We start from the raw sequence: 25,990 nt of genomic DNA, 5'->3' as shown, positions 1-25,990 counted from the left end.
AGGGCCCGAGTGCTGCAGCTACTGAGCCCAAGTGCTGCAGCTCCTGAGCCCGAGTGCTGCAACTGCTGAAGCCCGCGCACCTAGAGCTCATGCTCTGCAACAAGAGAAGCCACCACAATAAGAAGCCTGCACACCACAATGAACAGTAGCCTCCACTCACCGCAACTAGAGAAAGCCCGCGTGCAGCAACAAAGACCCAACACAGCCAAAAATAAATAAAAAATGAAGAAAAAAATTAAAAATATTTTGATATTTATTTTATGGCCCAGCATATGGTTTCTCTTGGTGAATGTTCCATGTGCATTTGAAAAAAAAAAAAAGTGTATTTTTTTGTTGAGTTATAATGTTTTATAAATGTCAGTTTGGTTATGTTGGTTGATAGTGTTCACGTTTTTCTATATTCTTATTGATTTTCTGTCTACTTGTTTTATCAGTTGTTGAGAGGAAACCTGTTGAAATCTCCAATTATAATTCTGGATTTGTCAGTTTCTCCTTTTATATATATGTGTTTGTGCTTCATATATTTTGAAGCTTTGTTATTAGGTACCTACACATTTGGGATTTATGTCTTCTTGAAGATTTGACATTTTTATCATTATAAAATTTCTCTCTCTATTCCTGGTAATAGTCTTCTTGGAGTCAAGAGGTATTGGTATTAATCCAGCCACTGCAGCTCTCTTACAAGTTATGTTTGCATGATGTATCTTTTTCCACCATTTCACTCTTAATCTAACTTGTCTTTAAGTGCATTTCTTGTGAGCAGTATGTGGTTGGGCCTTTGAAAATTTTATCCATTCTGAGAATTGATATCTTTTAATTATAGTACTTAGACTATATTTAATATAATTATATTGATATGATTGGGTTTAAGTCTACTACATTGGCTTTTTTTTTTTCCTGCCTGTCTCATCCATTTTTTTCTCTCCCCCACCTTTTATTTTTGTCTTTTTCTACTTGCTTTGGATTATTTTGAGGTTTTTGTTTTGTTTTGTTTTGTTTTTAATGAGTCCATTTTGTCTTCAGTATTGGTTTGTTAGATATACCTCTTTGTTTTACTTTTTAAGGAGTGGTCAAGGGTTTATAATATGCATCTTTAACTTATTTCATTGTGCCTTTAAGTAATACATTTTTTCATTTATAATGTTAAAACCTTAGAACAGTATACAATCCATTTTCTCTTTCTGGTCTTTGTTCTGTTGTCATAAATTTTTCTTCTATATCTAGTATACAGTCCATGATCCATTATTTTTTCTGTAAACAGTTAACTAGCTTTTAAGGAAATTTTAAAATTAGAAAACATGTTTTGTATTTATTTATATATTAACTTTCTGGTGCTTGTTATTCTTTTGTGTAGATCCAGGTTTCCATCTATTTTCCTTGTACTGGAAGAACTTTTTTAAAAAGCATTTATTCTAGTTACATTTATTATAGTGCAGTTCCATTGGCTTCTGTTGAACTAAGAAAATCTGTATTTTAGCTTCATTTTTGAAAGTTATTTGCTTGATATAGAGTTCTAGATTTGGAGGATTTTTTTCTTTCAGCTTGTTCCATTGTTTTCTGCTTGCATATTTTCTGATGAGCAGTCTGTTGTAAATATTGTGTTTGCTTCTGCTTATGTAATGAGTCTTTTTTTCTCTCAACAGCTTTTTTTTTTTTTTTTTTTTTTTTTTTGCCGCACGTGGGCCTCTCACTGTTGTGGCCTCTCCCGTTGTGGAGCACAGGCTCCGGATGAGCAGGCTCAGCGGCCATGGCTCACGGGCCCAGCCGCTCCGCGACATGTGGGATCTTCCCAGACCGGGGCACGAACCAGTGTCCCCTGCATCGGCAGGCGGACTCTCAACCACTGCACCACCAGGGAAGCCACTCTCAACTGCTTTTAACATTTTCATCACTGGTTTTCAGAAATTTAATTGTATATTTTGATTTTTTTTTCTTTTTTTCTTTTGGTTTATATTGTTTTGGGTTCACTGAACTCCTTGATTCTGAGATTTATTGTTCTCATGAAACTTTGAGACAGTTTGGCCATTATTAAATAATATTGTTTTTGGTTTTGTCTTTGTTTTTTTTCTGGTCCTCCCTTTCCCCCTTTGTGTGCCAGGACCCTAATTACATGTATGGTAGACTACTTGATATTATTCTGACTGCTTCGGCTTTACTCATTATTCTTTGAGTTTTAAAAAATTCTCTATTCTTAAGCTTGGATAATTATTATTGTATGTTTTCAAGTCTCCTGATCTTTTTTTTGGCAGTGCCTAATCTGTTAAATCCACTCAGTGAATTTGTCATTTCATTTTTTTTTTTTTTTTTTTTCGGTACGTGGGCCTCTCACTGTTCTGGCCTCTCCCGTCGTGCAGCACAGTCTCCGGACGTGCGGGCTCAGTGGCCATGCATGGCTCACGGGCCTAGCCGCTCTGCGGCATGTGGGATCTTCCCGGACCGGGGCATGAACCCGTGTCCCCTGCATCAGCAGGCGGACTCTCAACCACTGCGCCACCAGGGAAGCCCTGTCATTTCATATTTTGAATATTTGAGGACTAGAAATTTTTTGGTCTCTTTTTTATATCTTTAATTTCTCTCTTTAAGCTTGTGTTTTTCTTTAAATCCTTGACCATACTTATAATAGCTGTTTTTAAACTGATATTTAATTCCATCATCACACTCATTTCTGGGTTTGTTTCTCTTCAGTGATTTTTCTCCTGGTCATGGGCCTCCTTTTGCTGTTTCTCTGAATGTCTAGTATTCTTTTATTGGATACTAGACACTGTGAGTATTATGTCATTGAAAGTCTGGATTTTATTTTTTCTTTTAAATAGTTGAATTTTGTTTTGGCTGGCAGTTAAGTTACTAATAGATAAGATGATGATCATACTACTAGATAAGATGATGGTGGTGGTGGTGGTGGTGGTGGTGGTTGAGGCCTGATTATTTGGATGGGTTAAAGCAGTCTTTATGTTAGACCTAGGTTTCTCACTTATGAGGCTTGACTTTTCTGTGGTCTCTGTCTTATGCCCAAGGTGTTTAACAATGTTGTGATTTTTTGTTTATTTTTAAATTGGCTGTTCAGAACTAGATTATTTCCCAGCTTCCGCTCCCCTCCCTGTCTCACCGCGCCCCCCGCCCCCTGCCCCCCACCCGCCCCAGCTTTGTGTGAGCTGTTGGAATGATGATATCTCTCTAGTAGTTCTTTGCCTGGCCCCACTGAATTTTGTTGTTTGAATGTGCAACTTGGTATATAGGAACAGTCTCAAAAGAACCCCTATCAGGTCCATGGAGCTCTTTTTTTGCCTAACTTTCTCCTTTCTGGTGATGTGCTTTCACATATTCTAGCTGCCTTAGGCTTTATAGAACCTACTTCATTTGTTTTCTTTCTCTCAGATATTCTACCTCTGTGTTGTTTGCTGTCCAATGTCTGAAAACAGTAGTTTCATATTTTTTTTGTCTGGTTTTCTAATTGTTTATGGTGGGAGGATAATTCTGGTGCTTCTTATTTATATTTTAAATGTTAAATTTTAAATATTAAATATTTGCCTATGTATATTATCCTAGCTTAGGGATGAGCAGACTTTTTCTTAGAGAACCAGAGAGTTAATTACTTAAGGCTCAACACTGTGGTTGTAGTGTGGAAGCTGCCACAGACAATATGTGGTATAGTTGTGTACTAATAAAACTTAATTTACAAAAACAAGTTGCCTGCCTGTGGGGCCTAGTTTGCTAACCCCTGAGCTAGTTGATTGAGATACGAATGATATTAGAGTTTTGAAATCTTATGCTTGAAAGGAAGGAATCTTTGAGGTTCATATTTCAGGTTTGAAAGGAACCTTATAAATCATATTGTTTAGCCAGCTCTTTGGTGTTTGAAGCCACATCTACTATTGACCAACTTCTCCCTAACCCCCCATATCTCTGATTCTCAGGGATGTCAGGGGATTTTTCTTGAGTGAGCTCTCACTGTTGTTGTTGTTTTAGTTTTTTCCATTTGATTCTCTGCTACCACTTGGGTTAGTTCTGAGCAAATTGAATCCATCTTTCATTTATCTGTCTTCTGTGTAACTGAAGACTTTTCAAATTTCTTCAGAATCTTAACTTCATATTAACTTCATTCAACTGTGGCTTTATTATTTTATTTTATTTTATTTTTACTGTTTATGTTTATTCTCTTGGAAAGATTGAACATGAGGCCGTATAGCCTCTAGCCATTTGACATGTTTAGATTTCCTCACTAACCCAGTCCTTCATCTGTTAATTTGTTCCACCGTATGTAGATTTCTCTCAAACTCTGGAGTTAGGAGTTAAAAGCAATATTGACTAGTGACTCTTATGATCTGTTATGTAGGATCTAGATACTATACTTCTATCAAAGTAGCTTATTAAGATGGCAGTAACTTTTAAAATAGTTACTTGACATTGTTTGTGTTAAAGTCATTGTCAATAAAACGTTGGCCCTTTTCACTCATGCTTATGCTAAATTCCATTTTTTTTATGTTTATCTTTTTGAATTAATATTGGTAAACTGAGGGCTGAAAAGAAAATTATAGTTGAGGAAAAAAGTTATTATGAATCAGCAAAAGTGTATATGTGTTAGAAAGCATCTTTATTTTTTTTAATTTAATTTTATTTTTTTTTTTGCGGCACGCGGGCCCCTCACCGTTGTGGCCTCTCCCGTTGCTGAGCGCAGGCTCAGCGGCCATGGCTCACGGGCCCAGCCGCTCCACGGCACGTGGGATCCTCCCGAACCGGGGAACGAACCCGTGCTCCCTGCGTCGGCAGGCGGACTCTCAACCACTGCGCCACCAGGGAAGCCCAGAAAGCATCTTTAGTCCACAGCTTTATTGTATGGAGAGTTATCACATTGCATTTCTCACAACATGAAAATACCATGTTAGATTAGAGTCAGATGAGAGGCCCAGTGCCCTGCTGTCCTCATCCCCTCTGCAGAGGGGATCCCTGGTAAGTCACTTAGTTTGGAGTAGGAAGAGTTTGAGCAGAGCTAGGTGCGGTGGGGGGGAGGCGGGGGGAGCATGCCGCTGGAAGTGTGTCTCTGCCCAGCTAGAGTTTTAACAGTCTAAAAATGGAGAGAAGAGACAACTCATTTTAACACCTGGTAAATAACTCTTTGGCTTTTGCAACACAACTTATGGGATGCTAAGTTGTTCTTTAGGTTAGGAATTTGTCTAGAATCAGTCTATAAAAATGTGTAAGTGAGTTCTCAATTTTAATAGTAACTTTTTGTATATATTAAATATATTTTGTTACCACATTTTGATTAGTTAAAAAAATTTTTAAAGCAGAGTGGTACTCTGACATAGTTAAAAAATCAAATAGTTCTACAAGATTTTTTTTTTTTTTTGGGCTGTGCCATGCAGCTTGTGGGATCTTAGTTCCCCCACCAGGGATTGAACCCAGGCCACGGCAGTGACAGCACCAAGTCCTAACCACTGGAGCACAGGGAACTCATAGGTTTAGTAAAAATAGTGTTCCCCTACTCCTGGCCCCTGTTTTACCTTCTCCAGAGACACACACGCTCACCTACTTTTGTTGATTATCTTGATTCTTAAATGTTACTAAATACTAAGTTTATAGTTATTTTAGGTTTTAAAAATGTGGTTCTTCCACTATTGAAGATGAGGATTTAGCTTATTTTCTCTCCCTCTTACTAAGCAAACATGCCTTTTTCCATCCTTCCATTTTATCAAAATAGTTGTATAGTAATTTTGGTTAGCTTAATATTCAGTGTTAACATTCACTTGATTACGTTAATGTATGGCAAAGTCATGCAATAAACTCTGATTACTTTTCCTTCTCTGTGTAACTTGAAGATGGTAATTATCTGGGTTTTGTTTGTTTGTTTTTGGACTGTTTACTATGTATTTTAAACTAATTCATCCCCAAACTTTTTGCCCATTATTTGAGTCTTCTTTTAAGTCTTTCAAATACAGGGTGTTCTTTCAGTTTCAAATTCTTTAACAAAAGTCTTTCGTGGAGCCATCTGACCTGTCATAATCTGGATTGGTTTCCCTCTACACTGGTGCACAGTTCACAACCTGGAATCATCTGATTATTGACTGTAATCTTAGGGATTTGTTTTGCTCCCTTTCTTGTTGGATCTATTTCCTAAACCTCATGGCTTCTTACTTGGTTTATTCCCTCCTTTTGGTGGGGTATACCTACAGTAGCTTCCTGAGAAAGGGTGCCTTTTTTTTTTTAAACACCTTGCATATTTTGAAATGTATTTATTCTGCTTTTACACTTGATAGATAATTTAGATTGGCATAGATATCTAATTTGGAGTACTTTTTCTTTAGAATTCTGGAGTTATTGCACCATTGCCTTCTTGCTTCTAGTATTACTTCTGATTCCTGATTCTCTGTATGTGTCCCCTTTTTACTATATGGAAGCTTTGAGGCCCTTCTCTTTGTCTGCAATGTGTTGAAAGTTTACAGTAATATGCTTTCTGTGAGTCTCTTTTAATCTATTGTTCTGGGTACTCAGTGAGCCCTTTCAATCTAGAAATTCGCATTCTTCTCTCATCACCCCCCCCCCCCAAATTTTTGTGGATTATTTTGTTGGTCATTTCCTCGTTTTCATTTTCTGTGTTTTCTCTTTCTGAAAGCTCTTGTATTTAGTTTTGAACTAACTGGGATGCTCCTCTAGTTTTATCTCCCCCCACCCTCCTATTTTTTATGTTTGTTTATTTGCTTTACTTTCTGGGGGAAACTTTATCTTCCAGCCCTTCTGTGGAGTTTTATCATTTCTGGCATCATTGTTTTAAAATTTCCAAGAGCCATCTTTTAGGTCTCTGTGCTTCTTTTCTGAAATAGCATCCTGTTCTTTTCTGTATCCTTCTTTTTTTTTTGTGGTACGTGGGCCTTTTACTGTTGTGACCTCTCCCGTTGCAGAGCACAGGCTCCAGACGCACAGGCTCAGCGGCCATGGCTCACGGGCCCAGCCGCTCCGCGGCATGTGGGATCTTCCCAGACCAGGGCACGAACCCACGTCCCCTGCATCGGCAGGCGGACTCTCAACCACTGCGCCACCAGGGAAGCCCCTGTTCTATTTTAATGGTTGTACTATTTTATCTCTTTGAGAATATTAATGATAGATTTTTTAAAAAGTTTTCTTCTCCCGATGTAGTCTGTTAACTCCAAGTCACTTTTCTGTATTTTTGTCTCTATAATTCCTCAGTGGTTTTCCTCAACTTTTTAGTAATTCCTGGTCATCTGTTCATGTTTAGGAAAGATGGACTAAAAAACTTCCTCGAAGTAGTATGTGAGTGATATTTGTTTATTGTGCAGTTCACTGATTGGGGTGGACTCTTTAGTTGGGGAACCTTTGATGTCATTATCTTGAGGTCTTTTCTGTTGAGCTGTCAGTTTTCCCAGAGAAGACTTTTCCAGACTCCTTTCTGGGGGATGAAAGACTGGCTGCCAGCTTTCTAGGTGCTTAGAGGGAGAGGGTTGGAGAGGGTGATTTTTGACCTTCATTCTGTACATGGTCACCTGATGTACTGTTTTCACTCTGGTTTCCTGCCTTCATCTGTGCATGTGTCCATGAGTTCAGATACCCTGTGTTTCACTGGCCCCAGAGAATACCCTTCCAGTGATTTGCTACTGTAAAGACAGGCAGTGGGGAGGGTACCTGGGTTCTGAGTGTCTTCTAAGCAGGCTTTCAACTAGTTTTCCTCATCTGCTCTTTTCTCTGCCTTTCTACTTCCACAAGATACCTCCATATCTGTGGGTTCTGCATTTGTGGATTCAATCAACTGTGGACCAGATATATTCAGAAAAAAAATTCCAGAAAGTTCCAAAAAGGAAAACTTGAATTTGCTTTGCACCTGCAACTATTTACATAGCATTTACATTGTTTTAGGTATCATAAGTAACCCAGAGATTACTTAAAGGATATGCGTAGGTTATATGCAAATACTATACCATTTATATAAGGGACTTCAGCATCCACAGATTTTGGTATTTGTGGGGCATTCTGGAACCAATCCTCCATGGATACTGAGGGACAACTGTACCTGTATTTATAATTCTGTGTAAATTGGGTTGTAGCTCTGCTTTCTCCACAGTTTTATTTGGTATTATAAGTCTTTGACCTCTTGAGCATCTGCTTCTTACCTTTCAAAACCTGGATGCGCTCATCTCTACTACCTACCATTGTGATTTTATGGTTTAAGGGAAAAAAACAAAACAAAACAACTTCTTGACTGGGTTTTTTTTTTTTTTTTTTTTTTTTTGCGGTATGCGGGCCTCTCACTGTTGTGGCCTCTCCCATTGCGGAGCACAGGCTCTGGACGCGCAGGCTCAGTGGCCATGGCTCACGGGCCCAGCCGCTCCACGGCATGTGGGATCCTCCCGGACCGGGGCACGAACCCGTGTCCCCTGCATCGGCAGGCGGACTCTCAACCACTGCACCACCAGGGAAGCCCTACTGGGTTTTTTTGAGGGATTTAAGAGCGAGCAAAAGCAGATGTGTGTGTTTACTCTGCCGTCTTTACCTGGAGCTGATTAGTTATGTTTTAACAGACGTTTTCTATGATCCTGACTTTTTTCCTTCCTATGACTCCAGTTGAGAGGTGACAATATGTTTGTTAGCTGTATTTCCTTGGTCTACTCGCATAGTAACCCTATCACAGGAGGAAGTGAGGTGAGGCAGACTTGGAACTTCCTAGTGTACTCATGTTAGTCTCAGGTGATCACAGCTGCCTTTTCAAGCAACATACCATCCTAGAATCCTGCCAAGGATTGATATTAAGCTAATTGTGCTGTAGTTGGAAAAATCTTTCTTTTGACTATTCTTGAAAATTCGTAATATCTTCTGGTTGCTCTCCTATTCCCGCTGATCATTGTAAGGCATCTAATAAGGGTCAGTCTAATTTACAGGTTGCCTTTGTGAGTGGGATGTAATTAGCCTGGGTCAGGAGACTTGAACTCATTTTATAGTATCTAGGTCAACCATATCACCTTACAGGCCAGGAAGCCAAGGTGCCCAGAGATGGAGATTTCCTGATATTGTTTAGGTAAATAGTTGAAAAACTAGGACTTGAACCTAGATCTCCTGACCTGCAACCAGTGTTCGTTCCATGATACTACACCCTGGGTTCATTCTTACCAAGTTACGTTAGTTTTATTCTATTCCATAACCTCTGAATACAGGTTTAACTTTGGAGAGCCACATTGCAAGTATATGTTGGTCATGAGGGATCTGATTACAATGGGTTAGTGCAAATAAATGACTTCCATTGGGAAAATTTATTAGCTCATTTCCTATGTATAGTACCTAAAGAATAGGATATTAAAAAAAAAATTAAAAAAAAAGAATAGGATATTAAGAATCAATATAAATTTTCTTTAAATACATTCATGTCATAAGAAAGTGCATTTATCCTGATTCTGTTGTAATCTTTTAAATTAGACCCATTCTGTATTGAACTTCTGTTTAGTCCAGGGTAGTCTCTGCCAGTTAAGTTCAGTTCCCGGAGGATGCTGACTACCTGTACAGCTGATACCAGCCACTGCTGAGAAAATTTTCCTCCAGTCTCTCTTGCTATTAGAATAGTTATTTTCTTGGTTTGTTATACATATCTTCTAAAAATTAACTTGTATGGGTTTGGTCTTGTAGTGGTAACATGTAAAGAAGGCATGTAATTATCTGAGTGAAATAAAACATGTCTCTCCTATTTATGGGATGGTGTAGTGGGCAGTTTTATACTAGTTTTCTTAATAAATCAGGAAGAGTAAAGAAAGATTCAGGAACTTTCTTAAATTAGAAGGTTTGGCGATGAGCTCTTGTCATTGCTAAATTGAGTTGATGACTGTTTCTTTGTACTATTTTATAATCCTCTAGGGCTAATTTTTACCATTAGCCCTGTGAAACAGCATGGCAGAGTGGAAAGAGTTTATGCTTTAAATTCAGTTATGCTTTAAATCCAGTTAAGTTTGGCATCTGCCAGTTGCTACCTGTGTGGTTATTGGAGAATTATTTAAGCTTTGTGTTTCTGAGAATTATTTTAACTGTTTGAGAAGATTAGAAATTATATATGAAGACACTAGTATGGTGCCTCATATTAGAAATTCTATGTGAAGACCCTAGTACGCTGCCTGGTATTAAGTAGGTGATGAATAAATGATGATGGTTGTGGTTATTGTTCTATCTATATGCAATACTGATTTATTTCCTTGCATATTTTTTTCGATTCTATATTTTAAAAACCATGTAATCTTAAACTTAAATATAAATATGGATTGTTCATCTTTGACAGTGAGAAATAATTGCATTTTGGGGAAAATTTGCACCTAGAAATATTTTAAAGGGTTGCTTGAAGAATTTTGAGTCTTGGAAATACAAATTTGTCAGAAATTGGGTCAACAGAACTTTGTGTGGAATTTATTTTTAATTATAAACATGGTCATGGTATGTGAAGATATATTTTAATAGTGTAATTGAATATGCATCCATGATAGGATTTTTTTTTTTGGACAAAGTGTTTCAGTCATTTTTCCTCTTAATCAAATATTAACTCAAAATTTAAAGCTGTCTTTGAACATTCATTTTATACCTAGGTATCTGTTAGGCTTGAATGGTGTTTCACTGTTACATTTTCCAGTGAAGACTGGTATAGTGATATTTAATTTTAGTTTTAAGGTAAAGGGATAAATTGTTTTTAAATGATTGGACATTTTTAGTACTTCTGGCTGAATGAGTTATGAAGAGTTTAAGTTTGTAGCCTTGATGTTATGTCACTTGCATTTGTATTACATCACTTGCTAGAACAACTCCATAAAGATATAGAGCAGGTGGCAGCGGCTTTCTTTTACTGCTGAGACCATAGAAGCACTGATAGGAAGTTAGTGGAAGTGCTAGGATTAGGAAACCATTCTCCTGAATCAAAGCCAAGTATTTTGTCTGCTGAACCATGCTGGGTGTTACAGGTGAAAGTATTCTTGTGATTAAGTTGCTGTTCGTAGATTTTCTTGGGGACTGACTCACCTGATATTTAAATCTCTGATGTATTTTAATTTTCTAACCTTTTAAATATGGTTAATATAAGCATTAGTGATTCATATTTATTGGTATATTTTCCTCCTCTTCTCTTCCTCCCCTCCACTTCCTCAGGATCCTTAGGCACAGAACACTAGCTTAGGTGATATAAGAAAAGTTAGTCTTCTACTTGACTTTTCTGATTTCAACTGCCCCCACTTAGTCTTTTTATTTAGTTTCCTTCTTTGATATTTATTTAAAAATTGATCTTAGGCTTTCTGATTAAAACATAATTAGACATACACACACACTGCTTTTATTTGAGGAAAGGAACTTATATGATAGAAAAACAGAAATGATGTGAACAGACAACTAAAGGGAAGTAGTACTACTACACTAATACTACTAGTAATGAACCAGTATCATTGATATTTTTTGCCGTGTGCCAGGCACTGTCCTAAGCGCTTTCTGTATATACTAACTCATTTAATCAACTCTGAATACCATTATTCTCATTTTACTGGTAAGGCAACTGAGAGACAAAGATTAAATAATTTGCTAGGTACTTGCTACTTTCAGTTAGTAAGTACACAGCTGGGAATCAAACCCAAGAAGACTGGCCCCAGGTTATATACTTCTGATCAAATATATGATAATAATTTCCTCTTAGTAGAATGAAGACTACCAGTTGGTACAAGGGCATATCATTTTATTAAATTGACAGGTATTTTAAAAGATATGCAGTTTGGCAGGAGGTCATTTGTATGGGTGAGACTACTAAAAAGCAATATGGTAGCATTCTTACATGAGTCCTAAAATATTTACATTCTTTGGTAGTTCTACAGCAATCAATCTCTCCTAAGGAAAGTAATCAGGAAAATAATGTTCAAGGATGTTCACCAATTATAATAATTATAATAGTGAAAAAGGAAGATTGTCCAGTTGTTATGGAATAAATTGTTTTCTCCAAACAGTGAATAGTATGAAAACATTAAGAATTGTTTTAGAAGAATAATTAGTAATATATAGAAATATTTATAGTATGTGAAAAAGGATATAAAACCATGCAGTATGATTCTAACTTCAAAATGTTTAAGCACAGAAAAACAGGAAGAACATAAAGTACGATGCTAATAATTATTTCTGATGTGATTGGAGAATAATTATTTCTTGTGTGATTAGTTTACTCTTTGTTTGAACTTTTTCATTCGCCAGGTAGTTCTTTTGTAGCTGGAGGAAACCAAGTGGTACAAAGGGAAAGCCTAAATGATGCCAATACCAGTTTTTACGAAGAATATTCATTAAAGATTAGATTTCTATATCATAGTGTGAAAGGAAAAGTTAGTGACTTTCAGACAGTTTTGGTTTGGATATTATTATTTTTGGAGTCATTTTTTAAGTGAAGCTTTTTTGGGAGATTGAAGAAAACTGATATTTTTTTCTTAGAGATGTTCATTATAATTGTTTTAGCACTTTAAATTTGTTTCAGTTATGGTAGTAGAAGATGCAGTTATTTTTCTCACCTGTGGTACTTGTTTTTTGAAAAACAACTTCTTGACAAAAATTACTAACTTGGTTGTGGTGGGAGGGTGAGGAGGGGGTCTTTGTGTGAGTAAGGATTAAATGCAAGGGACACATGGACTGTTTTGTACAGAATTATATTATGGAATCAGTTTTACTATCAGTTTTGAATACATAGTTGTAGTTTATAGTTATTTAAGTAAGGAATTTAACTTTTGTTTGTGTTGAAACATCCTTGAAATTTAGTTCCTTTTAAACCTAAGATTTAAAAATTATAGAATACAAATCCATGTAACAGAATAAAGACAGAGGATCAGCTGTCAGCTGGTTTAAAGTTACCATGTTTTAAAATGTGTTTAAAAAACAAAAGACAAAGCTATGTTAGGGAATTGTTACAGAAGCAAAGCTTTTCTGTGTGCTACATGTTAAATAACATGAATAAATTGCTGATAACTTTCCATCAGTTTTATTAGCAGGCTATTTTGGCTTTCATAATGAAGCACTGTGGTACTGCATTACTGTTTCCCTGGTTAGAAAAGATTTAAACTGTAGCTTCTGGATGGGACGAAATTGAGGAAATTCTTCGAAAGAAATTATTTCAATTCTACAGACTTATTTTTTAAACTCTTACTTGATTTCTAAATATAATTTATGAATTAAATAAGGCATAATAATATAGAAAATTTTATTTATAGGGACTTTAAAGTAAAATGTTAGGTAAAAAATGGTTCAACAGGAAATAATGATTATCTGTTTGCTGTATTTTTTTTTTTTTTTTTTTGCGGTACGCGGGCCTCTCACTGTTGTGGCCCCTCCCGTTGCGGAGCACAGGCTCCGGACGCACAGGCTCAGCGGCCATGGCTCACGGGCCCAGCCGCTCCGTGGCATGTGGGATCTTCCCGGACCGGGGCACGAACTCGTGTCCCCTGCATCGGCAGGCGGGCTCTCAACCACTGCGCCACCAGGGAAGCCCTGTATTTTGGTATTTAATATAAAGAGCTATGTAGAAATCTTAATAGGAGGAAATGAGTTGTTTTCCCCTTAAAAAAATCAAGGGTTGACATAAATTTTTCAGTGGAAGAAATCTTACTATATGAGGTGTACTGTAAATATTTATTTTAGCAAATTTATTTATCTGTATGGAAGCCTGTTTTTAGTGTTAAGTAAAAAGAACAGTCAAAACTGTTGTAATTTTCTTTCCTTTTTCCAGGCTGAACTCACGGGAATCAAATGGCGTAGGTACAATTTTGGAGGGCATGGGGACTGCGGACCCATAATTTCAGCCCCAGCCCAAGATGATCCAATCCTGTTAAGTTTCATCCGCTGTCTGCAAGCCAACTTGCTGTGTGTATGGCGTCGTGATGTCAAACCAGACTGCAAAGAGTTATGGATATTCTGGTGGGGAGATGAACCCAACTTAGTGGGTGTAATACATCATGAACTACAGGGTAAGTTTTTTGTTTTTTTCTTAAAAATTAATTTGCATTGTATATTTTTTGAACAGTGGTAAATTCTGAAAAGGTTATTAAGACTTGCTGAGAAGAAAAATCCAAGTGTTTAATGGGTTGTGTGTCAAAGGAACATCCTTACTCTCACTCCTCTTCTTTCCACCCGTTTTTTTCAAATTTTCTCGTCGTTTCTCAGTCACGCTGGGAATCAGAACTTTGTGAGCCACTCTAGTGTCCCCTGGGTGTTTGGGTTGGGATTGAGGTTAAACTCCACTGTTTTAAAATGATAGTGAAATGTGAGTAATTAGCAAGTCAGTGAAATGAACAGAATTGGTTTTTTTTGGACTGTTGCTGTTATGGTTTATTGCCAGCTGAACTCTGGTGGAAAATTGTAAAGTGATAATAGAAATTTAGTGCAAGCCTTGTTGGACAAAATTATGAGATGACATTGGATAATATTTTGAAGAAAGATTTATGTAAAGAACCTACTCCGATTTTGGCATAGCAAGTTTTCCTGTGTTTTGTTCCTGTTTTTTGTGTAATTAGGTGATTCCAGGAAATATTTGCTCCAATGCTGCCTAATTTTTAGCTTCAGATTACATCTGATATCTGGAAATTTTGAACTAATGTAAGAGTTTCATTATTCTGAGCTACTTTTTGTATTTACCACTGATTTATAACCAGAGGAAATTTTATCGATATTCTTTGAATTTCTAGTAAAACTTTCCACCTCTTCACCTAAATCTTTCTATCTAGTATGCTAAAGAATTTTTCTAAATCAGGACTAATTCTGATCTTTAGTTAGGGTAGGGCATTAACTCTTTTTGACTTAGTCTCCTAGAGCCATCTTTTATTATGTCTAAATTACTCTATATTTTATTAATTTGTGGTTGAAAAATTTCAGATAGTGTTTGAAATGTTTTGTTACTTCATATACTTCATAGTTTTTAAAGGAAGGAGTGAAACTAACTTTAATGTATTTGAGGATCTATTCTAAAGCATTGAAATTTGCCTAAAGGATTTCCTGCCAACTTCTGCCTGACACCTTCCTAGCTTTTCTTTACAGCCATTTTTGATCTGTGATGTCTCCTGCCACAACAGCCAGAGGGCAGTAAACCACAGTGGACTAACTGAGCTGTTTACTTTATGGTCCATTTGTTCAACTCAAACCTTTCTCCTATAGTTTTTAGCGTATTTGGTTTATAAATATAAGAATCTATTCTGGGTAAGATTTCTTACTTAGCTGGTTAGTCAACAATATCTCAGAATTAAATGCATCTCGAAGCTTATTTCATGTAGTTAGCAGTGAACTCAGGTAAAATTAGTTTTAAACATCTGGTTTCTGGTTATAAGAATTTTTAAAATAAAATGCCTCCTGAAAGATACTTATAACATTTATATTTGTCCATTTAAATATCAAAACATATCTTTTTGTTCTTTAAAAAAATTTTGCGCATGTGGTAGAGGAATATAGCATTTTTGTTTGTTTTATTAGTAGTTTCATTTTCCTTCATTTTGCATGATTGTTTCTGACTCTTAATCTCCTTCCGTTTTTCTACTCCCTATTGATCCCTGTGTTTTAACTTTCTGGTCTGGTCTTTATTTGTTAGCAACATAAATCATCATTTTACAGTGATGATGAAACCAAACCCAACGGTTATTTATGCTTATATTTAGTTCGTGTATAAAGTTATTTATCCATACCAACAAAGCACAGGATCAGTGTTTTTAGAAATAACTTATTAAGTTATTGTGTTATTTCTCACGGACTTTGTTACTGAGTTAACAAAAAGATGTAGGCTGTTTAAATATTTTATAGCTGCTTTAGATTGCATATGTAGATTCGTTAGTATATTGTTTTTGTGGTAAAGAATTAAGCAAAGATTAATTTCTTTTAAATTGTTTTTATAAATTACAGAAATACTGCATTTTAATTAGAAAATTAGGAAAGTAGAACCACCAAAGGAAGAGAACAAAGAAACAAAAATCCTGAAGTCCAAAGCAGAGTTTTAATATTTGGTGTTTCTGTGTATAAATGAAAGTGGTATTGTACTGTTTTGTAACTCAGGCCTTTTCACTTAACAGTATCTTGTGAATGTTTTTGCCTCATAATGATTACTTTTTAATTTTCTTTCCTTTTGAGTCTGAAAATGGTGTAAACTGTTTATTTTTTTGTGTGCCACCAGGGAAGTATTACAGTGATGGAACAATCATAACTTTGTTAAGTACATCTACCCTTTTAAATATGTTGAATTTGTGAAAGTTATTAGATTGAAGCAAATGATCTTTTCTGTAGGTAAAAGTGGTTGTAAAGGATAGTTTTGTGTTTCAAGCTAATAGAAAATATTTGAAAGGTAATTAGAAAAATGAGTGGCATAAAGATAACTTTGTTTCAAGTGAGGGAGAATATGACAGGCAGAGCAATAATGAAAAAAGGGTACCAGGGGAATATTTTAATTGGTAGTCTTACACATTGAGGATGTTTTGCAATCTATTTCATTCTCTAGTATATATGAGTCATTTCATTTTGGCTAAAATAAATTTTATCAGAATCCTTTAATATTAAGATGATGGTACTATTATTTGTAGCATTCTCTTTTTTAGGGACATTTTAGTGTTCTTTAAAATGCTTTTTAGTTATGTTATTAGGCATTTCCCTTTGTTTTTACAGTGTAGCCCAAATAGCATACTATTAAGAAACCTCACAAAGCACCATCTTGGATTTAAATGTATATAAAGTAATCCCTACAGAAAGAGAATAAGCCTATGGGATACACGCAGTTTTATTCTAGACTTTTTGTTTAAATGCTTTGAATATCTGTGAAATAGCCTGTGAGAAGACCAAGACACATTTATAACCTGTTCCTGTCACTTGGATAAACACTTTTGGGCTCTTGTTTGGGGAATTGCTATTTATATTGTATGGCATAGTGGTTCAGAGGCTTGGGTTTGAATCCCTGCTTGTTGACTTGCTAGCTCTGTATCCTTGGTCAAGTTATTTAACTTATCCGTCCTTCAGTTTCCTCACTCTCAATTGGGCTATAAGGATTTAAAAAAAAGTTAAGGTACTTAGAACAGCACAGAGAACGTTAATCTATAATTGTAACTCTTGCTGCTGCTACTACAATGCCAGCAGTTAACTCAGACATCAAAATTAAAACATTTTGGCAGGGCTTCCCTGGTGGCGCAGTGGTTGAGAGTCCTCCTGTCGATGCAGGGGACACGGGTTCGTGCCCCAGTCCGGGACGATCCCACATGCCGCGGAGCGGCTGGGCCCGTGAGCCATGGCCGCTGAGCCTGCGCGTCCGGAGCCTGTGCTCTGCAGTGGGAGAGGCCACAACAGTGAGAGGCCCGCGAACTGCAAAAAAAAAAACCCCAAAAAACAAAAAAACATTTTGGCAATTGGTCCATTCTGTATAACATTCAGTATTTGCTAGTGTTTGTCAAATATTAGTTTTCAAAGTATACTTTTAGGTTGAAGTAATCATTTTTGAGTTTGTTAATGTTTGGCGGAATAACTGGGAATAATAAAATATTAGAGAGGAGGGAAGATACCCCTGCTCATAGGAAATTTGTCTAGACTTAGGCTGTAAATGGAGTTTCATAACAAACCTTAAATTATGTTATAAAGAGGTTGGAACTTTAAGATTTGACTCTGTTGGATCCCTGTAAAGTAGGTTTGTAACTTAACTGCCTTCTCTGCATAGTGGTATTGAAGGGCACTGGCTGAACACTGAATATACACATATTTCCTTCCTTGTGTCCATCCATATGTACCTGTATCAGCGGGTCATTATAGGGGTTTGATGGAATCTCTACCTTTGATAAGTTATAGTCTAGAAAGGGTATAAGACAAGCACACAAATATGTATAATGCAGAGAACACTGTAAGTATATAAGAGAAATATAGTAGATTGACTACTTTCCACATGAATGGACATTCAGTTCCAGGACTAATGCATAAATAAGTGTTCTATAAACTTATAGAAACTTTCTTATGCAAGAACACTGTGAGCCCTAGTGAGAAGCCTTCTTGGTTTCTGGTCTGTTTACTCAGCCTTTATTAGGCAAGAGCTGTGATGCAGTCCTGGATATGTAAAATGAGTCCTCATCCTTAAGGAGCTCACAGTCTTACTGGGGAGGTAGCTAAATGAATCCATAATTATGATACAGTGGAGTAAGCAGCAACTGATTAAGTTAGGGATCTTGCAGAAGTATCAGATTCAACCTCAAGGGAAAAGAACAGGGAGATAGTGGTGAAGCTCAGAGTTGGTGAGACTTGAGGTAAGTCTTACAGGATACATATGTTACCTAGGTTGGGAGGGAACTTCTCCTAGTTAGAGGAAGTAGCTTCTATAAAAGGGCCTGAGGGCAGTGAATGAATTGTGGGAAGGGCATGTTTGCCCAGAACATAGTGTGTGAGTGAGATAGTTGGGGGAAACTGAAAGACTGGGGAGGTGGGCCATAGTGTGGAGTACACTGAAGCAAGGACTTAATCTGACAGATTTTGAGGAATTGTTATAGGTTTCTGATCAGGAAAGAGATAACAATTAGATTATACATAAGATGAATATGGACAGGAAGACCATAATATTTTAATAAATTATTTTATTCTGAATTGATCTATGAACTTAAACATTTTGTTTAGGATATAGATTTAGTTAAAAAATACCTGTGACTATATACTGAACTTTATATTGATAGTCTTTGCCAATTTTATTTTATTATAATCTTGTTCTTTTTCCTTGATTAAATTCTTTCCCACATTTTCAATTTGAATTTTAGAGAATAATATAGTATGCTAAATTGACTTCTCCTAATCTACCAAACGAAATCATTTTACAAACACAATCTTTTGGCCATTTCATTGCCTGTTAGTCAGTAATGTGAAAGACGTGCAATCTTGAAACCCCAGAATGGTACAGACAGCAAGCACAGACTTCTAGGGGTTGGAGATGGCTTGACCCAAAGCATTAAGAGTCCCTGGCCCAGAAGAAGTATCGTATACAGATTAGTAGTATGTGTACTTAATAACATTTGTTGAATAAATGAATGAAACCTATCTTAAATGATTCTAGCATAGCAGTTTGTACTCTCAGAAGGTTGACTTATAATGAATACACTTAAAATTTTTAATGATTTGGTAATGTGAGGAGATTGAAACCTAGTTAAAGTAAGGCATTATTACTTCTGTTTTTAATTCCCAGTGAGGTATAAACATTCATTTTTTGGTATATGTTCTATAAAGAAATTTAGCTGTAAATACCTACTGTCTGTAATTTTAAAATTTAACTTATCTGTGCTGTGCCCTTTCCTTTTAATGATTACAAATAGACATGTAAATTGTAATGGGGATACATCTGTCCACCTCTATGATTGTCCCACTGTGAGTATTAGAAATCTTAGGAATTGGCTTTATTATCATTGTAGAGGCAGATTGGCAGTTGTTAGCACTTTGTTGTTGTATTAGTCATAAGTATTGCCTTTTTTCCGTTTTTCAGTGTACTGCCACCTATGCCAGGAGCTGTGGGCCATTGCAAAAACAGCATTAGACATTAGAGAGCTAGGAAAGATGGATCTGGTTTTCTGACATTTACCAGTGTAAGATAATTTAACATACTCTCATAATATTTTTTATACCACTGAACTGATTGCAAGCCTCTGGAAGAAGAGTGGACATTTTGTGGAGATGTCCCCAAAATGGAGAAGGGCTGAAAGAAGAGAGTGGAGAGCTAGTTTACCATTATTATAATCTTCATATATAGATTATAGTCTGTAATCTCAAATGATGGGATTGATGTAACCTTTGTTTAGATATCTCCAAGGAAGGATCTAACTCCCTCCCCTCAACTTTTTATTTTGAAAAATATTTACACACATCTGAGGGTAATTTACAGAGTTCATGAATCTTTACCCCTGAATATTTTTGCTTGTAACTCCTTTAAGAATATGGGACTTTTTTTAAAAACATAAACATAATATATTCATACTCAAGAAATTTAACATTGATATAATTAAATTATTAACTTTTCAGTCTACATCCAATCTACATCCTCAGTCTTCTCCCAATAATGCCTTTTATAGCCTCCTCCCCCCAATCTGGTATCCAATCAGAAATCACATGTTGCATTTAGATGTCTCCTCTCTTTAGTCGCTCCTAATTTAGAACATTCCCTAAGTTGTCGTTTTCTGCGGGGGATGATCCTTCAATGATACGGATGTTATTTGAAGGGAGAAGTTGTCCTGTCAAATGTTCCATATTCTAAATTTGCCCAATTGTTTCCTCATGGTGAGATTCAGGTTAAACATTTTTGGTAAGAATATTGAGTAGGTGATGTGTACTTCTTGTGGCATCACACTGTAGGCACATCATGTCAATTTGTCCCAGTATGGATCCGGCTTAGTTCAATTGCTTGGTTATGGTAGTGTCTGTCAGATTTCTCCAGTGTAAACATACCTTTCTACTTTTGTAGCTGTTAAATAAATTTGGGGCAAAACTTTGATACTCTGATTATTATTTCCCCAATAACTTTTCACTCTGGCTTGAGGAAAAACCTAACTTTGAGCCTGTTTAAAAATAACAGAAAACTTTTAAAAAAAATTAATTAATTTAATTTAATTTATTTTATTTTTGGCTGTGTTGGGTCTTCGTTGCTGCGCGCAGGCTTTTTCTCTGGTTGCGGCGAGTGGGGGCTACTCTTCGTTGTGGTGCGCAGGCTTCCTCATTGCGGTGGCTTCTCTTGTTGGGAGCACATGCTCTAGGCGTGTAGGCTTCAGTAGTTGTGGCACACGGGCTCAGTAGTTGTGGCTCGCGGGCTCTAGAGCGCAGGCTCAATAGTTGTGGCACACAGGCTTAGTTCCGCGGCATGTGGGATCTTCCCGGACTAGGACTCGAACCCATGTCTCCTGCATTGGCAGGCGGATTCTTAACCACTGTGCCACCAGGGAAGCCCCCAGAAAACTTCTTGAATCATATGCTTTTACAAAAGCAGTTAAAAGTTCAGATGAACACTATTCTTAAGTCATAAGAAAGAAAGGGGGCGGGCAGAGGAGAGGAGAAATGAAGAAAAACATTCAGGATATAGCAAAGGTAAAGTATGATGGTAAAGCCAAACTCTGAAAATTAATAACCACTTATTGCTTAGCATACTAAAAAGAGAAGTATTGACATTGAATTTTCTAAAATCGTAGACAATAAAGTATGCACGAATGTATTACCATGTATGTGTATGTTATAGTCTGAATTTTCAGTTGATTTTTGGTGATTTCTGTTTATCTTTGACTAAATGAAATGAATTTTAGTCAGCATTGTGAATGGGTTTATTCTCAATTGAAATGAAAAACAATTGCTTTCTGTGAAAATAATGGCCCCTTTACATATAAAATTAACAGGAATGAAATTATCTTTAGGTAAAATGTCATTCAGCTTGAAAATTTCTTCTGAAGAGAAAATCTGATCCTTGACTTTCTACTCTGTTTTTATGTTTTTTTCATTATTGATGGTCCATTTATTATTCATGAAAATTAATCTCTGACTAGCTTGAAAAAGACTTTTTTACATTGTTTGCATTTATTTATTCTTCAGGTATACAAATCTGATGATTCTGAAAACAGGTGAATTATATCATTCTACAGCATTCTAAATTTGTAGTATTTTATGTATCAACATTTATATTAAGATTTCATCACATGGCATTAATAATTCTTGAGATTGTTAACACCATGTACCTGAAAAGTAAATTTTAATTTTCATGTTTACTGTTACTTTGTGGAGAATAGTATTCAATAGAAAAATACATTTGTGTTTCAAGAGAAACAAGCACTTTGAGGGAAAACATGGACCCCGTGGTAAATGGTAGCTAGTTCTAAGTAGTTATAAAGTAAGTATTCCTTGTTTTCACTGTTCAGTTTTGAAAGAATTAGTTTGCTAAAAAACTATAAAATAGTAATAGCTTTCATTGTATGATTATCCAAATGATTCTACTATATAATTACTGAAATATTAGATTTAATAGAAAATTATACATTTTATCCTTAAAAGAGAAAGTAAAATACTTATTAAGACTTTGGTAAGCAGTAAATTTATATTATAAAATTATGGTTAAGATCATAATCACTTCAGAATTCTTTCATATGAGGAAAGATCTAATGGATTAGAGAGAATTATGAAGCTAAATGTGCTTGAAATTGAGAGAATAAGCTAAAGTCTAACTTTTGAATGTAAATAAAATCGATGTGTTCAGCAGGCAACTTGCTGAACCATGTAATTAGTTTTTTTCTATGAAAAATGAACCATTTATACAGAGATTGTAGTGAAATAGCATGTAAAGGGCTTATGTTCTAATGATCTGAAAGTTAAAGAGTTGGTTAAAAAAAAACACACTTTAAAGATTAAAGTTAAATCTAATCATTTGATTTGCGGGGTGTATGTTTGTGGAGATTTATGTTTTGGTAATTATAGGCATTATATATAAAGTTACCTACTCTGTAAAATAAACCTGAGTAAAACTCCCCAGTAATGAGGTATTAAAATCACCACCACAAGTAGGGTTGAAAATTAACCTAAAAGTAGGTAAACTGTCATTTGGTGTATTCCAGCTTTTTTTTTTTTTTTTTTTTTTGCTTGATATGTAAATAGTTGTAGTGATGAATACAATTAAAAATCTTGTTCTTTAATAGTAAACTTTAAGATTTAAAAGAAGTTCCTATACATTAAAGTAGTATAAAAATTTCTTTGCCCAGTAAAGCAATTTCTTTGTTTTATCTCTTGTTCAGAGAGGTTGATTTAAGAGTCTAAACGTGTTAAATTGGAGAAAAAGTTAACGTATTAGTTGAATTAAAGGCCTTATTAATTCAAGAAAAAAATCTGAATTTGGACATTAAAATTGAATGATGTGGAGATATAAAATTACACATATAGAGAACAAACAACACTTTGTGCTACAAAATTTACAAGCAGATTCTTTGCTAACATTCAGATGGCAACAGGTCAGTCTTATTGTTTGGAGTATTTTATATAGAAGATGTAATTAAAAGTCTCTAAAATAAAACAGGACTTTTTTAAAGGAAGGAAGAAAGTGGGACTGGATCTTAGTGGTTCATCATTGAGAGGATTCAGTATCTTCTCCCATTCATATATTTAAATTAGCATACCCAAAGGGAAACTGAAGCTTATAAAAAGCCCTGACTTAGTCATGTCACTAATTGTAGGGGAACTCAAAGTTGTACTTTTAAAATTAAAACCATTGTTGGCTGCAAAGCTATATGTAATGCAAAACTATGTGTTTTACTCATTTTAAAGAGTAATTCACTTTTACCATATCATTTAGAATAAAACCTATTTAACTATTAGAGTTCTATTTATATCCAATCAAATCCATTTCCTGAACTTATAGAAAGAACACGGCTTGCATAATTCTGGACAGAGGGCTTATCTTTTAAAATTTTATTTATTATTATTTTAAAAAATTTAATTTTTATTTTATGTTGGAGTATAGTTGATTTACAATGTTGTGTTAGCTTCAGGTGTACAGCAAAGTGATTCAGTTATACATTTACATATATCCATTCTTTTTCAGATTCTTTTCCCATATAGGTTGTTACAGAATATTGAGTAGAGTTCCCTGTGCCATCTTATACACTAGGTCCTTGTTGATTATGTCTACTTTGTATCTTTTTTGATTTTAAACGTTTTCTGTGACACTTGGCAAATATTGATTTCAGTAATGTCAGCTCCTTCATTTAGTCTGGGTCCTCTGAACTGAGCACACACCTAAGTGATAACAAGGAAGTAACAATAAAATAACTAAAAATAGTTCGGGAGTCATAAAAACTTGACATGCATATGACACATTTGAATATTTAGACTTGGTATGAGATTAGCATTTGCTTTTATAATCTTACTGAAGTAACTGAAAAGCTAGAATTACGTATCTGTTGTCATTAGAGGTCTTTTTTTCCCTCCTCTTTTCTTTTTATAGATCTATTATCATAGGCCCAGTTCTTGAAAAATCAGAAATATACAGTAAAAGAACAGGATAACTGTTGAGTGAAGCAGGAGATAGTTGTAGAAACTACCATTTAGTTAACTTATGTGGTTTCTGGACCTGTTTAAATTATACTAGAGTAAACCAATTTATAGATGTCTTAACTTTCATAGATAATTGTTTGAAAAAATATTTATTTACAGATGGTTTCCATTTTGTTTTATGTTGTTTGAACAAATGCTAACTAGAACTTGATATCAATATACTCAGCCATGAGCATCATTAGGAGCTAAAATTTTTTGTTCTGTATAAAAAATGTTTTAATGGCAGAAATAACATATAAATATGCTTCTTTCCTCCCTCCTCCCAAAAGATCCCAAAGGTTTAGAAGTGTTTCAAGCACTAGAGAATTATGAAATTGGATTCTGTTGTTTTAAATATTTCATACCTAAGCTGGCCTGATGCTACCTGAAGAGTTTCTCATTGAGTATCATTATGGCAAGTGTTTGATAATTTTCTTTACTGCTCCATCTATATAAATATTCTTGTACAATTTTCCACGAGTACAGGGCCACATACCTATTTCTTATAAATCCAACATTGATAAAATGCACTCTGTATAATTGGGTCTTTTTTAAAGAAAATAAATTTATTTATTATTTTTGACTGCGCTGGGTCTTCATTGCTGCGTGCGGGCTTTCTCTAGGTGCGGCAAGCGGGGGCTGCTCTTTGTTGCTGTGCGCTGGCTTCTCATTGCGGTGGCTTCTCTTGTTGTGGAGCACTGGCTCTAGGTGTGCGGGCTTCAGTACTTGTGGCACCTGGGCTCTAGAGCACAGGTTCAGTAGTTGTGGCGCATGGGCCTTAGTTGCTCCGCGGCATGTGGGATCTTCCCAGATGAGGGCTCGAACCCATTTCCCCTACATTGGCAGGCGGATTCTTAACCACTGCGCCAACCAGGGAAGTTCCTGGGTCTTGTTTTGATTCTGGCTCTTTCATACTGTGATTTGTGAGTTCAACAGAATAAGCATTATCCTCTTGAGGCCGACCTAGGATTGAGCTAAAGGACTTCTGCAGTATCCACATGATTATACAGTTAGGTTTTATTTTTTTTATGGGTGCTCTGACGGTGTAACTGAACATGAGCTGGTTTCCGGAGTGTTGTGGTAGAATAATACCCTGCAGTTAGCAGTTAATTGTGCCGCAAAACTGGCTTGACTTAAAAATATATTTAAGAATATAAAAATTGGATAAAGATGAAGTGTCTTTGTGTTGAAAAGGATTGTGTGAATACAGTGGTAAAGCGAAGTAGAGCATTCGCAAATCTTTTTGTCATCAAAAACCTCTTTCTCATATTTAATATAATGTCATATACAAAATATATTTCATTAAAAAAACCTACTTTTATTTATGGCTTTACTAGCCTTGGGGGGAGGTAAGACTTTTTGCTAATCTTCTTGAAGGTTTATTCTCTGCCATCAGTAGGAAATAAGTAAATATTTGTGGAGTGACTGCCTGAAGAAGGAAAGTATGAACATCATCAAGATGAGGTCTCTTCATTAAGATTATTTCATTTTTTCACTGGTAATCTTGGGCTTGTATAAATGTTAAGCAGTTTTGACATTTGCTGTTTATAGGAGGACATGTTATTCACATTGAAATATATTTAGTCTAAAGGAAAAATTTAGATTCATTTGAGTTTCAGGCAATATATTTTTAACTTATTTTAAAAGTAGCCTAGTAGATATTAATAATGGAAAGGACGCCTGCCTTGGCATCCTTGGACGAATTGCGTACAACTCTGTTTAGGGAGGAAATAACATTTGTTGTCAATGACTGTTATGGAAAAATTTATCATGCCATTTATTGGTTTCATGAAGAGTGTAACAAGGAGGGGCCCTTGATTCCAGTAGCAAATCTGGGGCTGGGGCAGTTATCCCCACTGTTACCGTAAAGGTTTTGTTAACCACAACTCAGTTTGCCAGAGCCCTCACTGTCAGTTTGATTCACAGTATGATTGAGACAATGAGGTAGACTATACTCAGGGGGCAAAAA

The 25,990-nt window shown here is 35.7% G+C and overlaps 1 protein-coding gene across 4 annotated transcripts in view; it reads left to right on the top strand.

The window, feature by feature from the left end:
• MED13L (mediator complex subunit 13L) overlaps positions 1 to 25,990 on the top strand; it is a 628,245-nt gene that overhangs the window by 350,723 nt on the left and 251,532 nt on the right. For 3 of the 4 annotated variants that reach the window (XM_067015324.1, XM_059040339.2, XM_059040338.2), the window contains one exon: positions 13,715 to 13,952. In XM_067015324.1, the coding sequence (XP_066871425.1) occupies positions 13,715 to 13,952 (238 nt within the window). Of the gene's footprint in view, positions 1 to 13,597; positions 13,953 to 25,990 lie in introns of those variants that run through there. The other variant, XM_059040337.2, reaches the window with a different exon arrangement.

Source organism: Kogia breviceps, chromosome 15 (genome assembly GCF_026419965.1).
Source record: "Kogia breviceps isolate mKogBre1 chromosome 15, mKogBre1 haplotype 1, whole genome shotgun sequence".
NCBI classification, from domain to species: domain Eukaryota; kingdom Metazoa; phylum Chordata; class Mammalia; order Artiodactyla; family Physeteridae; genus Kogia; species Kogia breviceps.
Note: the sequence above shows the minus strand (reverse complement) of the source record. Positions and strands in the feature narration are given on the sequence as shown.